General features: G+C 35.4%; 1 protein-coding gene across 8 annotated transcripts in view; it reads left to right on the top strand.

Moving 5' to 3' along the window:
* Positions 1 to 13640, top strand: part of DMD (dystrophin) — a 2485149-nt gene that overhangs the window by 1596568 nt on the left and 874941 nt on the right. For all 8 annotated transcript variants that reach the window (XM_082378022.1, XM_082378021.1, XM_082378025.1 and 5 more), the window contains one exon: positions 9481 to 9656. In XM_082378022.1, the coding sequence (XP_082234148.1) occupies positions 9481 to 9656 (176 nt within the window). The remainder of the gene's footprint in view (positions 1 to 9480; positions 9657 to 13640) is intronic.

Here is a 13640-nt window from a genome sequence, read left to right as displayed (position 1 = left end):
ATGGCCGAGGAATCACTGTGAGTTGTCCATGGATGAAGAACTGTAGAGTCAATTTGAGAAGCCTAGAAAGGTTTCTCCCAGGATACTATGAGGTTCTGAATGTTACCTAAGCTATTTGGGCTTCATTAAGCAGGTAATGAGGATTCAGTATGTATGTTTGAGCAGAGAATCAACCACCAGCACTGCCCATCAGGAGGATTAATCTGGAAAGGATACGTATGATGTTTTGGTGTGAGAAGCGGTGAAGGAAAACAGTTGGGGGGAAGTATTACTAACATAGGTGAAATGTGGTGAACAACCAGCGAGGGAGGGGGAAGTAACAGTGATGGAATCAACTGGGTAGGAGGTGTAACAGTTAGGATCAGTAAGACTTGAATTGGGGAAAAGAAAGAAAGGGATAAAACAAAGATGAACTGGCAACCTGGTAACTGGGAGAATACAGATGTCATTCAAATAAAGAGTAAAATCAACAAGAGAAAGCAGTTTCAAAATGATGTTATTGTTGGCTTCAAAATGTTTTCTTTGAGTTTAAGAAACATTTAAGAGTTTAGTGTTTTCTTTGACTTTCTTTGGGTTTAAGTCAAATGGAAATGTGCCGAAATGCTAAGGAGTGGTTAAGAAGGAAGCTTCACTAGACATAAAAAATTTAGAAAAAGTTAACATTTGATAATTGAATCTTTTCCGTTACACAAATTAGATTTCTAAGGAAGTCAACACCACCTCTTTTTGCAACTATCTCTGATATTTTAGGGATTCACATGAGTAATTCCAGAAGTTTTAACAGAAGACTTGTTTAAGTCCCCTGGCTGTTTTATTCTTAGGTTCTTCTCGTTTGTATATAGTTCAGCAAGGTACAAATTGTTGACACTGTACAAATATGTTAATAACAGAGAGGATCCATTCTTGTGCCTGATTTGTCTGATTTCCAGAGGATGTGCTCAGTCAACAACAGCTACACAATTGTTTTTTATCATCTTCTCATCTAATTCCGTGAAGGAGAGAAGCATTGCCATACAACAGATAATGAGTTGGAAAATAAGAAAGCTAACCTCAGAAATTAAGGCTTTAACAAAAAAGGGTAGCTTGTGTTTAATGCCTGTGTAACTTGGCAAGAGGGACATGTAAGGCTTAGCGATGCCCAACATGTGCTTAGGGTGGATTGTTAGTGGATGTCTTGGGGGTTCTGTAATCTAAGCTAATGTTTAAAATCAATTAATTGATGTTAGACACAGGGATCTGTTTTTATCCCTCTTTATTTCTGGGCCTTTCCATTCTCAGGGGCCTGAGAAACTAAACCTTACTTTGATAACTTGTTATCTGTGGTAAGAGATGAGACTTTAGTGAAACACAATTATTTTTTAATGTCTCTCTTCCATACTAGGGTGTTGAATATATTTCAAAATTTTGCTTTTAACCTTTCTCAGATGGGAAACCATTCAAGAGTACTGTCATATCTTGCCTAGTTTTATGCTCAATTTATCAGTGAATATTTATTGAACCATTATTAAGGTAAGCGGTACCCAGCACTGTGTCCAGTGCCTCAGGCTTTGATAATCATAATTACCACAATCTCTGTGTTTCTTCTCCTGTTCATCTCCCCAAACCTAGGTACATATATGTATGTATACACACACAATCATATACACAATCACACAAGTAATTGGTCTCTTTTACAGATCATCTCCATAATCTCATTATAATACAGTGTTGTATGTAGTTATTTGCTTCCTGTTCTCTCTGCCATGAAACTGAGTATTGACAGGAAAATACGAACCTATTTATCACTGTAAAGGTATCAGATACAAAATAGTAACCTAACTATTTGTTGGAGTGAATCATACTGAAGAGAATACTTACCTGCATTGAACAGTTTACCTACACTGAACAACCATTTAGAGATTATGCCACAGTTAAAGCACATAGAATTCCTTTGAGTACAGAAAAGGAGTTTGTTAAGGGACAAGTTTAATTCCTGATCTCTTATTCATTCTCTCATGAGTATATTTTAATTCATCTTTGTCCAGTGATTTTTAGCAGTGGGTGGGTCAAATGTAGGGTAAGTAGGTACAAACAGCTTTATGAGAGCGATACTCTCTTTTTTTTTGAAATGGAGAATTGTACTGCCTCTCAACTTTCTATATTATGCACATCATGAGATTGATCTCTTTGCCAGCAGATGAACAGAAAATGTTTCAGTGTAGAGATATAGCAAGGGCCAGTCATGACATTACTCATCTCACTTTCTTATGTAGCAATTTTCATGCAAATGTTCAGGGAGTCCCCAAATATGTTTGGATTATGAATGCTACCTTTGAGGTTACCCATAAAGTTTTCAATGAAAATGAAAAATCCAACCATATTCAGAGCCAAACCCACATCACAAATTTTAGACTTAGCTCTGCCAGTAATGATCGCAGTTATATTTTCAGTCCGAATTTTTCCTCTGGGGTTCAGCCCAGTATCTCCAACTGCCCAGTTGATGTATTTTCCTTCATTCACATCTCCACTGAATGGCTAAATCCTATCTATCTACCTCCCAAATATCAATTGGTTTCATCAACTTTTCTCTGCTTGTACCACTGACTCCCCAATCCACGCTACTATTTCTCCTCACCTTAACTACAGTGATAACTACGAGGTCTCTCTATTTCTACTCTAGACCTTCTCCAATCCATCCTTCTACTGCGGCCAGTGATGAACACAACACTTAGCATAGTGCCTGGCCAATAGGAGATGCTCAGTAAATAGTTGTTCAGTCAATGAATGACTCAATGGGTGAAAATATTTGATAAACATGGCAAGTACCAACAGGAACTACAACTTTTCAGAGCCAGTGAGATTAGATAATGAGATTAAGTGATGAGATATCTCACGTTTTTAAAACTATCCTAGTAATTACGTAGAAAGAATTTTATGCCTCCAGTCATGTGTTCTGTTACCAGGACCACGTAATGAAAGCATGGCCAGAGACAAGAGCCTCCTTTTGATCAGAGAAACGTCAATTTGTTTTCTTAACAGATCTAAGTAAATGGAGAGAAAAACAGCTCTTAAATATTTCCAGGTAGTTCTCCTGAAGTTCTAATGAATGATTTAGAAGCCAAGAAGGATTGAATAAATCTGTGAACCTAGAGAGGCCTAACATTGATTTGAACAAAGTAAAACCTATTAACTTTGCAAAGTTGTGTGCTTTATAACAACAGTTTCCTTTAAAGCAAGGGCCACTGCTCTCAGAGGGCAGTGGAAGGCATGTATGCTCCACCTAAAGGCATTCAAATTATTAAAGTGCTAATGCCAAAACATGTCTGAGGACAGATTGAACGTGCAGCCTTCAGTTTCAGATCCCCAAAGGCAGAGATTTAACATATATACTGTTTTATTCCTTTGGAATCTGCTTGAAATTGAGAAATGCATGTTTTGGGGTTTTTTTCCCCCCCAAGGCATTATTTCTTGGGGAAGGAAGAAAACAAAAGCCTGAGATAATCTCATAAAGCCTGTAGTACTTAAAGTACTTTATGATGAATTCATTTGGTATGCACGTTAATAGAAGTGATAATAATGAATGTATATATCACTGATGTGGATGAGATAAACACGTCTAAAGGAAATTTCATTGTAATTTGATATTAGGTAAATGTCCCATTAAAATAAATCGCTACTGTACATAATTTTCCTTTAGTTCGTTGGCAGGATGTTTGCTTTGGAAAAGGAACAAACTAATTCTAGTTTGAGGAGGAGTTCTCATTATTCTTTTATAGCAACCATTATCAGGAGCAGATAGTGAATTGTACCAACGAACACATCTACTACACAGGAAAAAAGAGTACTAGATGAAATCTAACCAGACCCCCTGCTGCCTCCATTTCCTGTAACAAACTAACAAAAACATACATGTTGTTTTAGCATTATTATTAGTGGGACACAATAAATGTTTACTGAAATGCAAAACAAATGAGACCAGGAGAAATAACAGACTAAAAAGGTACATTTTATTTTTGATTGATCATTTGTGAAGGCTGCTCCCTTTGATTTGATTTAGTTGGCAAATCACAAATCAAAGATCTGTAGGTCCTTAGATAAAAGTTGAATCTGAGGTACAGTTCAAATTTGGAGACATTTTATGGTCGAAAGAAGAAAACTCCTTCAGTATTACTTAATCCTTAGCTATAAAGTCTAATATAGACATGAACGCTACCAATGAATGACACTAAATAGAAATATTTTATAAATACCTATACAAAGGTGAGGCACTTAGCTCTCTCTCGGCTCTTCAAGGGCCCAGCAGAAGACGAACATTTAAGCTGAGCAATGAGTTTGATCTGCAAAACTTGGGACACTCGAGGAAGCAGAAAGCCATTCTGTTTTCCTGGGAGCTGGAGTTAAAGTTGGAATTGGGGAGCAGCAAAGGTGGAGGAGAGAACAGGCTGTAGAGGCCCTTCACACTTTGCCTGGTAGGCTAGTATTTGGACTTAATCTTGTAGTAAATATGTAGGCATCATTCTTGATCTCCTCACTCTGGGCTCTGGACCTTGATTCTTGCCTCCTACACCTTTCATTCTTTACTAAAAAATTACCACTTTTCACTTTTTCTAATCCTTCCTATTTTTGTGTTTACTATTTTTTTTCACTCTGCCTCTCTTTCTCCCTCTTTTAAACTGCTGGATTTCCCCAGTGTTAGCCATCTTTCAGTCCTTGTCACTATCCTCATGAGGTGCTCTCACAGGGTCATCAAGTCTTTCACGAGGATAGAATCACCCAGCCCATGAATGGGCTAGGTTGAGTGTGTCCTGTTGCTAAGTCTGCTGTTTTCCCTAAGTATGTGTCCATTTCCTTACAAAAATGCATCATCTAACAAAAGTTGAAAGATATTTTCTGAGCACGTTAAAACCTCTAAAGATGGTCATGACTGTATAGTCTAAGAACTAACATGAGAGACAAACGTGTCCAATTTATCTTTGAGAAAAGGACCAGAAACAATTTTTCAGACTCTTACTTGAAACCTAGGGACTGACAAAGAGGAACAGTGGCAAAGATAGTGCATCATATTTTTTTATGAAATTGCACCATAAATTTCTACCTGGCAGTTTCACAGATCTCTAGAGGGTTCTATATTATTACATGTTTTCACTTGACCAATGAGTAAACTGAGGCAATGATTAATCTGTCTCAAAATAAAACATTAACAGACTTACCAGTAAATCACAGGATTGGATTTTTGACATATCTGCTTGTTCAGTGAAGGTTTGTTTTTCTCTCTCCTGTTTCCCTCAGTCTTTATCTTTTCTCCCAATCACTTTTTGTCTCGTCTCTTTTCCTATTCCACCTAGTTTGTGATATTTTGCCAATTCTTTATCTCCTACATAGCTTATCCAATTTGTCATTGTACAATTTCCCATAACTGCTTCTTAGCTTTTTCTTTTTCTTCATTTGTCACATTTTATTTTCCAGGTATTGTGTTTTGATACAGTTTTGGAAAGTTTTACAAATATACTTATTAAACTTACGCAATGTTTTCATATAAAATGTACTAGTTTCTTTGTCTCATATTTTTCCCTCCATAAAAATCTATTGATAGCTGTTCCTTCCTTGCCTATAATTCTTCTTCTCTTCCCTCAGTTTGACCAGACTTGGAGGACTTAGATATGTGTGTCACTTTCTATAATTTAGGAACATTTCTCAATTTAAAAAGCATACAAGAAGTTAATAATAATGCAGTAACTCTAAAACATGCCCCTTCTGCTCCACGTATTTCTTGCCTACCTTTCTTTAATAGTGTATCTATTTTATGCACCTTTGTCCCCTTTCACGCAGAGATTCTGATTCAGTTGGTTTACAGTGGAATTCTGGACTTTTATATTTATATTTTGAAAAAGCTCCCTAGGGGAGTCTGATAAGCAGTCATTATTAAGAATGATGCTTTAATATTGGAATCAAAACACAATAAGCTTTCTAACTATGATGAATAATCCAATCAATTTAATTATGATTTTTTTCTAGCCAAAGCTAAGACTAGATGTTAATTGCCAGAGAAATAGATAAGGATGCCTATGACAACAGAACATTAATATGATATCAAAGCTTGGGAAGTTCACTGGTAGTGAATAATTTAGTACTTAAAATATTTAGAAGCTATAGAATGAAAATTAGTTTTTCACTAAGTGAATAAAGTTGATTGAGGTTTTACATTTAATTTTGTAAGTCAAATTTTATCTTTGGGCTCAGAGACTAACTGTAAAACAACATGTACAAGTTTTTACTTCCTGTTTTGATCCATTATTTTGTCATCTTAAGCTTTATTACTGAAAATTCTCCTCATGTCAATCACACACTATAAATACTTCTCCCGATTACAAAATCTCACACAAATGCAGTACACTATTTAACGAGCTCTTCTTTCACAAAATTAAAAAAAAAATCTGAAGGCCCTGATTTGGGACTCTGTATAAATGAGATTTGGATCTAACAATTTTAAATTATTGCTTCATTCTTAGCTACTCAGTTCTATCGCTTATCTGGGAAATAGAAATAATAAAACCCTTGTTGATTCTACAATTGGATTGTAAAAGTCACTGTAGCCATCAGCCATGAAGTAGAAGGGCCAAGATCAAAAATACAAAGCAAGGGGGCTGAGAGAAAATTCTGAAGCAGCTTTAGTTTATAGCATTATAACCTAGCCTCAAGAATTCTTTGATTCCTTAACAAAGATCCAGAAGGCATTTACTCTATCATGTTATTACTCAAAGTGTTGTTCCCAGACCAACAATATCAGTATCCCCGTGAAGCTTGTTAGAAGTAGAGAATTTGGGGCCCTCGACAGACCTACTGAATCAGAATCAGCAGTTTAACAAGATCTCTAGGAGATGTGCACATTAAAGTTTGAGACGCAGTGCTATAGTACACATCTGATAGGTGCTCCATGCATTTTTAAAAAGTATTTCTAACAGTTGTGGGTATTGGACAGCACTGGAGATACAAATCTTTCTCCTCTAACGGCTTCCCTGACTTTGGTGTTTTCGGCAAAGGTTTCCCCATTTTCAGGAGTCATTCATGATTGCATGATCCAGCTAGTTCTCCAACCCTGTTGATTCTGCCTTAACAGTTCATGTTACCTCTTGCCTTTCTGTTCTGGTGCATTGTCTAAACTCTAGGTTTAGCCCCAATACCTACCTCGCAGACTCCTGTCCTAGCTGTTTTACCTGTGTCCCTGCCTTAACATTAGCCTAAACGTTGCCTCAGAATTACCTAGGAACACAGCTCTAGCTCTGACACGCCTGTACTTATGTCATTTTCTGTTGCTCTCCAACGAATTGCAAAGTCTTTAATGAAAAGCAAGGTCCTCTCTGCCCAAGCCCAATATTAATCCAGGGCTACACCTCTCCCTAAACTTCCACTCTCATACGGTGACATAGAGCCCAAATGTATACTCGGGATCAGATCACAAAAATTGCACACCATAGGCCTTGTCTTCTGCCATCCCCTTCCCCCCCACCGCCCCAACCCTGCATCTCCCTAAGGCCTACCTATTCTTTCAATTCCAAATTATCCCCCAAATTATCTCCTTTTCATCCTTCCACTAAGATCCTCCCCCTTCTGATCTATCATTTATTGAGCACCTTGCTTTCTCTATTCTACTGTATATAGTGTAACAAATTATCCTTCACAAATATGTCTAATCTTGTCAGCTAGATTATACACTGCCTAAAACCTAGAAAACTGTACTTATTTCTTTGAATCTCTAGGAGGTTCAGTGATCAGTATTAATACTAATAATACCTTGGCAATGATGAGAACTCCTTCCTTCCTCCCCTCCTCTCCTCCTCCGCTTCCTTTATTCATAGATTCATGCATTCACTCAGTGGATACTTATTGAAACCCCTCACGAACCAGATGTTATAGTAAGCATTAGGAACAAGACTGTATATAGGACACAATCTCTGACCTCAAGGAATTTATGGTATAATTGGAATATAGACACAGTTTGTTATGAATGGGGCTACCTGTTACTAAGCAATGACTGTCACATGCAACAGTGATCTGAACAGGTGTTAAAGAGTGTGATGCAAGTGAAGTCAACTAGCTGCAAGGAAGTATCACGTGTTTACTAGAGCACATCTCATGCACAAGAGAGTATGGTCAGGAAAGCTTACGAATAGCTCAGTGACTGTGCAGTTTTATGTTCATTGTGAGGTACTGTGCTCCTGGAATAATGGCCTGTTGTCATTTTTGCGGATTTAGTGAGTCTTTTAACTGTTGAAGACATACTACCAAAAATTCTAGTATTCAAAATAATAATACATGAAAGTAGTAAACAAACAAACAAACAAAAACCCAAGAAATTTATGTGTAATGAGAATCTAAAGGAGATTTGACCCAGTCTTAGAAAACAGGCATTCATTTATTTATTTGGCAAGCAGGTAATGGAGTTTGTATGTACTTGCTCTTGGGACAGAGGGATGTAAGAATATTATGTAATTAGAATCACATGTACTGGAAAGTGGTCTGCATAATGACTGTCCCATCCATACATAAGGGTCTGTGAGTCCTTTAGATTGAAATATGGTAAATATCTCAAGTTCTTATATTACTTCATTTTCTAAACTTCAGATTTAGTAATGGGTTGTAATTGCCTTACAAATTCTAGATTACCTTTTTTTTTTTTAAAAAAAAGGTAGAGTGCCATTTTTATTTAACGGCAAAAGGCATTTTTAATACATATTTGGTTGTAACAGTCTTTTTTAAAAGATCTATTTTTCTGACACTCTACTCTTAAAATTTCATTTAGGATAAAAAGCAGAGATATTTAAGCTTGACACCGTCAATGACTCATAAAAATGTTCTGGTGGCTATAGATTACTTTTAAATTTCTCTGTACCTTAGGGATTTCTTGATAGGCTGCCCCTGAAAGCAATTAATTCTCAGCCTTATGTGGTTTTATAATGCAAAATTCATTGATGGAAACAGAATTTGAAATAAATTTCCTTCTCGTATAGTAATGAATTTTTGTTTAAATATCTCGAGGCTTTTTAAAAAATACTCTGGCTACACTATGTTTCTTCTTTTTCACCTCTCATATTGACAGTCTCGAAGAAATCTAAATACTTTCTTCATGTTTAAATTTTACAACACTTCATAGACTATTAAACATGGAATATCCTTGTGGGGACAAGAAATCGAATTTGCTCTTGAGAAGGTTTCCAACTAATTGATTTGTAGGACATTATAACATCCTCTAGCTGACAAGCTTTACAAATATAAAAACGAGCTGAACTGAGAGGGTGCTTTTTTACTGACACATAAAAGGTGTCTTTCTGTCTTGTATCCTTTGGATATGGGCATGTCAGTTTCATAGAGAAACTTTCACATGGAGCTTTTTTATTTCTTTCTCTCCCAATAGAACTGCATGTGGTAGCACATTGTTTAATCTTTTCTCAAATAAAAGGACATGGAGCTTCATTTTTGTTTTGCCTTTTTGGTATCTCACAGGAACTCCACGATGGCATCGGGCAGCGGCAAACTGTTGTCAGGATATTGAATGCAAATGGGGAAGAAATAATTCAGCAGTCCTCAAAAACAGATGCCAGTATTCTACAAGAAAAATTGGGAAGCCTGAATCTGCGGTGGCAGGAGGTCTGCAAACAGCTGGCCGAAAGAAAAAAGAGGTAGGGTGACAGATAAAATAGGAATTCTAAAGTTTTAGCGGAGCTGTTTAAGCTGCCCTTAAAAGAAAAAAAAAAAAGATTTTGTGAAAGATTATAACCAGGGTGAAAGGCATTAACGTTAAGGAGCCCATCAGCAGTTAATAGCAATAGTGAACTTGTTCTTTCTTTTTCTAGAATAATAAAATACGTAGCTGTTGCTAGTTAAATAGGCAGTGCTTTTTGACTGTTTTAAATTTTGAAGTTTGCTTTAAAAATCACACATGATTGTTTAAATATGAATGTCTTCAGTCTACTCTAGCTTAAACAAGCTGCGTCTCAATTATTTTTTAAAGAAGATGAGAAAGGGAAGTTATAAATGACCATTTTGTAGGAAAGCCTGCTCTTTGGCTAGATTTTTTTAACAGCTACAAATGTGACTTATGATGCTGAAAAACATGATAGTCATATTTACCTTTTAGTTCCACTACATTTCTTAGTACATTCTGGAAGAGGGACTTGGGCTGAAAACGTTCAAATCTAGAGAGGAAAACAAAACCTGAGAAAGGTTAGTGTTGAATTCAGTCATCATTTAACTTTCCCTTGGAACGTATCGAAAGCACAGAAAGCCAAGTGTGTGCTGCTGCAGTTGGAAAACATAGATATTTTTATAAACAGGATTTTGTATTATGCTTCCAGTTGTTGCGAATGTTTCCTGTTTCATAAGGGAGGACTTGGTCGTTATTTACCAAATGAGACTATTGTTATGAACAATGAAAACTCAGTTCTACTGCCAAGCTCTTGCTTCCTACCTATCATCTACATAATAGGTGGATTTTAATATTCAAAAAGCTAGAACAACTCACTGATGAGCGTCTTTGGTGAGGATGTGTTAGAAAGATTTTGGAATTACGTCCATTGTCATTGCCCACCTCCTCTGGCCACCTTTGCTCATGTTGCATTATTCAGACAGTAGGTACAATTCATACTGCTGTACAGAATGAATGCATTAGTTAATCTACACACATGTGCGCACACACATACACAAATCTTGCTAAAGTTAAAAATAATAGCATCATCTAAAAACATTTTTATTTTAAATCTTGGTTTAGAAAATATTGTTTTATGTATATATAAAACAAAATATATATTGTTTTATATATTATATATATAATCATAAAATAAAGATCCAAACTTTGTAGTTAAATTGCTTCCTTGGGAAAGTCATACACTTTTTTTCCCCCCAAAATTGAAATCCTTCTATTAAATACACAACTATCCCATTATTTAAATAACTGATATTTTTACACTATGGGCAGGTTTAAACCTGTATAACATCATTTCTGCCCCAGACCCAGTCTAGTCTAAAATAAGATGTTAAGAAATGGGGAGATTAAGGACAATTGAATAGCATGTATAAGAATATGTTGCATTCATAAAGTATATTAAATTGATTGGGGGATTATTTTTTCGTTATTGTATACAAGGTATTGTTTCTCATTTTGAAATACCTTACTCATATAATGTTTGAGTAAAGCTTGTTAATATTTTCTATAACTTCTTACCTGGATTTTTAAATTCTTGTTATTGGTTATTGACTTCTAAATGCAAATTATAACTTATAAATGAAGATAGGGCAATATACCTGTTTCACCAAATAAGCTCTAAAATTTTAGATCTTTCTAAGCTTATAAGAAGTTGGTGTATGCTGACTCTGTTGTGAAGTATTACACAAACTGTAGGTTAATTACAGCTAGGGATTTGGCTGTAATTGGTTAGAAAAAATTTCTCCCATTTAAACATTCTGACCTACATTAACTATTGCACTTTTGTTCCTTAAAAAGTCAAGATCAGCTTCCTTGAGTTTTTTTTTTTAACTCAGCTTTTAAAGTTGTCTACTTCATGATACATTTAAAAAATAAATGTTAGCGTATTTAAATTTCCACTGAGATCAGTTTTGTGGCATACTCAGGATTTTTGTATCATTTAAATTTTATGAAATGTAAAAAAGTAATAAAATATAAGTGTCATTTCTATACAAATACACTCACAGCTATTTCCAAGCACCCAGTAGCACATAAAGTAAAAATAACATATTCTTTATAAAATATTATTTTACTTAACCTAACAATTGTGGGAGGGCTGTACATGAGACTATTATTAATCAGTGTCATGCTTTCAGTGCACCCCAAGCAGAAGTTAGAAGGAGATAGAAGTTATTTATTGCACAGGTGAAAAATAAGATGACTCTTCAAGGTGACAACAGTATTCTTAGTTTGCAGCAGGATTTAAATACAGCTGTTGGAAATAGATAATATTTCATAGTCCATGTACACAGATGAAAAAAAGTGTATAATTTAAGCAATTAAAGTCTACAAAAATTATTTGTAGCTTTATAGCTACATAATCTTAAACATTTCTCTTTGAAAATGTAAGCTATCAGAAATATGAGAAGAAAATTCTCAGAAAATTTCAAATAGCAGTGGACATCCATTAAGGTTAGTCTGTGTTGGAAGTAAATGAAGTATAAAATAGTCAATTAGCTGTGCAATTTAATATAGAAAATTTACCGTTGCCTCAGTTATAAAGCAGAGGAACTGGATAACATCTATAGGTTTAAGCATCATAGTAATGAGTTTAATGATGGCTTAGCTACCAAAAAGGTCTTTGTAAACGAAGAAGATGCAAATGAAAACCTATTGACCATAAAGGAAAGTCATAGGTTAAAACAAAGCAAGCCTGTATATGAAGACTCTTAAGCCTCCAGTCCACTGATAGAATTCAAGGGGTGCCATGAGCTTGAATGGGGGGAAATACCTCTTTGTTTTCACTAACCTCTTAACTGAAGTTGAGCATCCCCTTGCATTTTGAATATAGGCAACAAACCAGAGCAATGCTAGCAGTATCTGTGAAATCACAGATGTTTTCCTATCTCATTAGAGTTGTTACATATATCTCAAAATATGGTTCATACTTATCACTGCTTCAAAACTACAGTAGTTATTAGATCTACCACAGTATCTTATTAATGTGTTAATAATAAACAAGCAAGCATTACTTTATCACAAATTTGTGTTTCTAATAGTTTTGAAACTATTTCAATACAATTGGCTTCCTTTGGAGTCCTATGTATTTTATATTCTGGATTTAAAAACATTATTCTGAGAAGTCCCAGGCTTCACCAGATTGCTGAAGGGGTCCATAACATTAAAACAACAACAACAACAACACTATTTCTAGTCAGCTGTTCGTTTAATCTGCCCAGACCTCAATCGCATATATTGGGTTGGCCAGAAGGTTCGTTTGGAAAAACCCGAACAAACTTTTTGGCCAACCGAATATCATGGTTTTACTCCTTTTTGATGGTGTAGTCACCATCCTCAAACATTCCTTTATTTTATCCTGGAGTTTTCCAGGAGATGTACCAGTCAAGGGAATGTAGGTGGGCAGGCCTTCAAGCAATGGGTTGCTGACAACATAAGAAACTGTATTTTACTTAGAATAATGTCAGTTTATGAAAGATTGAATGAAAGAGGGAAGCAGCATAATGGGAGGTGAAATCCCTAAATTGAGGAATCTCTGAATCATTGCCCATAGCAATAAAAAATGATCTTAAGAGATTCTCTCTCCTCTTTTCTTTTGACGAATGTGGTATTACTTCCTCCATTTCACAGATAAGACAAAAATTGTACTAACATATATTGAGGAATAACAACTTTAATTTAAATTTTACTGGATTGAAAATATTGCTTGAAATTCTTCTTTTCCAATATTTTTTAGTGAAAAATTTCAAGCATATAGAAAAGTTGAAAAAAAGTAGCATAATGAACACCCATATACCCTCCTCTCCTCCTCCTACATTTCTAGATTCAACAATTAACATTTCACCATATATGCTTTTTCTTTCTCTTTCTCTCTACCTCCCCAGTATCTGCCTTTATGTAATATAGGAAATAATATACACACACAAATTTTTGTTGTTTTAACAATTGCATGTAAATTATAAAC

This window comes from Balaenoptera borealis (genome assembly GCF_965194805.1).
Source record: "Balaenoptera borealis genome assembly, chromosome: X".
Taxonomy (NCBI): Eukaryota; Metazoa; Chordata; class Mammalia; order Artiodactyla; family Balaenopteridae; genus Balaenoptera; species Balaenoptera borealis.
The sequence above is the reverse complement of the archived record's forward strand: the minus strand, read 5'-3'. Positions and strand labels throughout refer to the sequence as shown.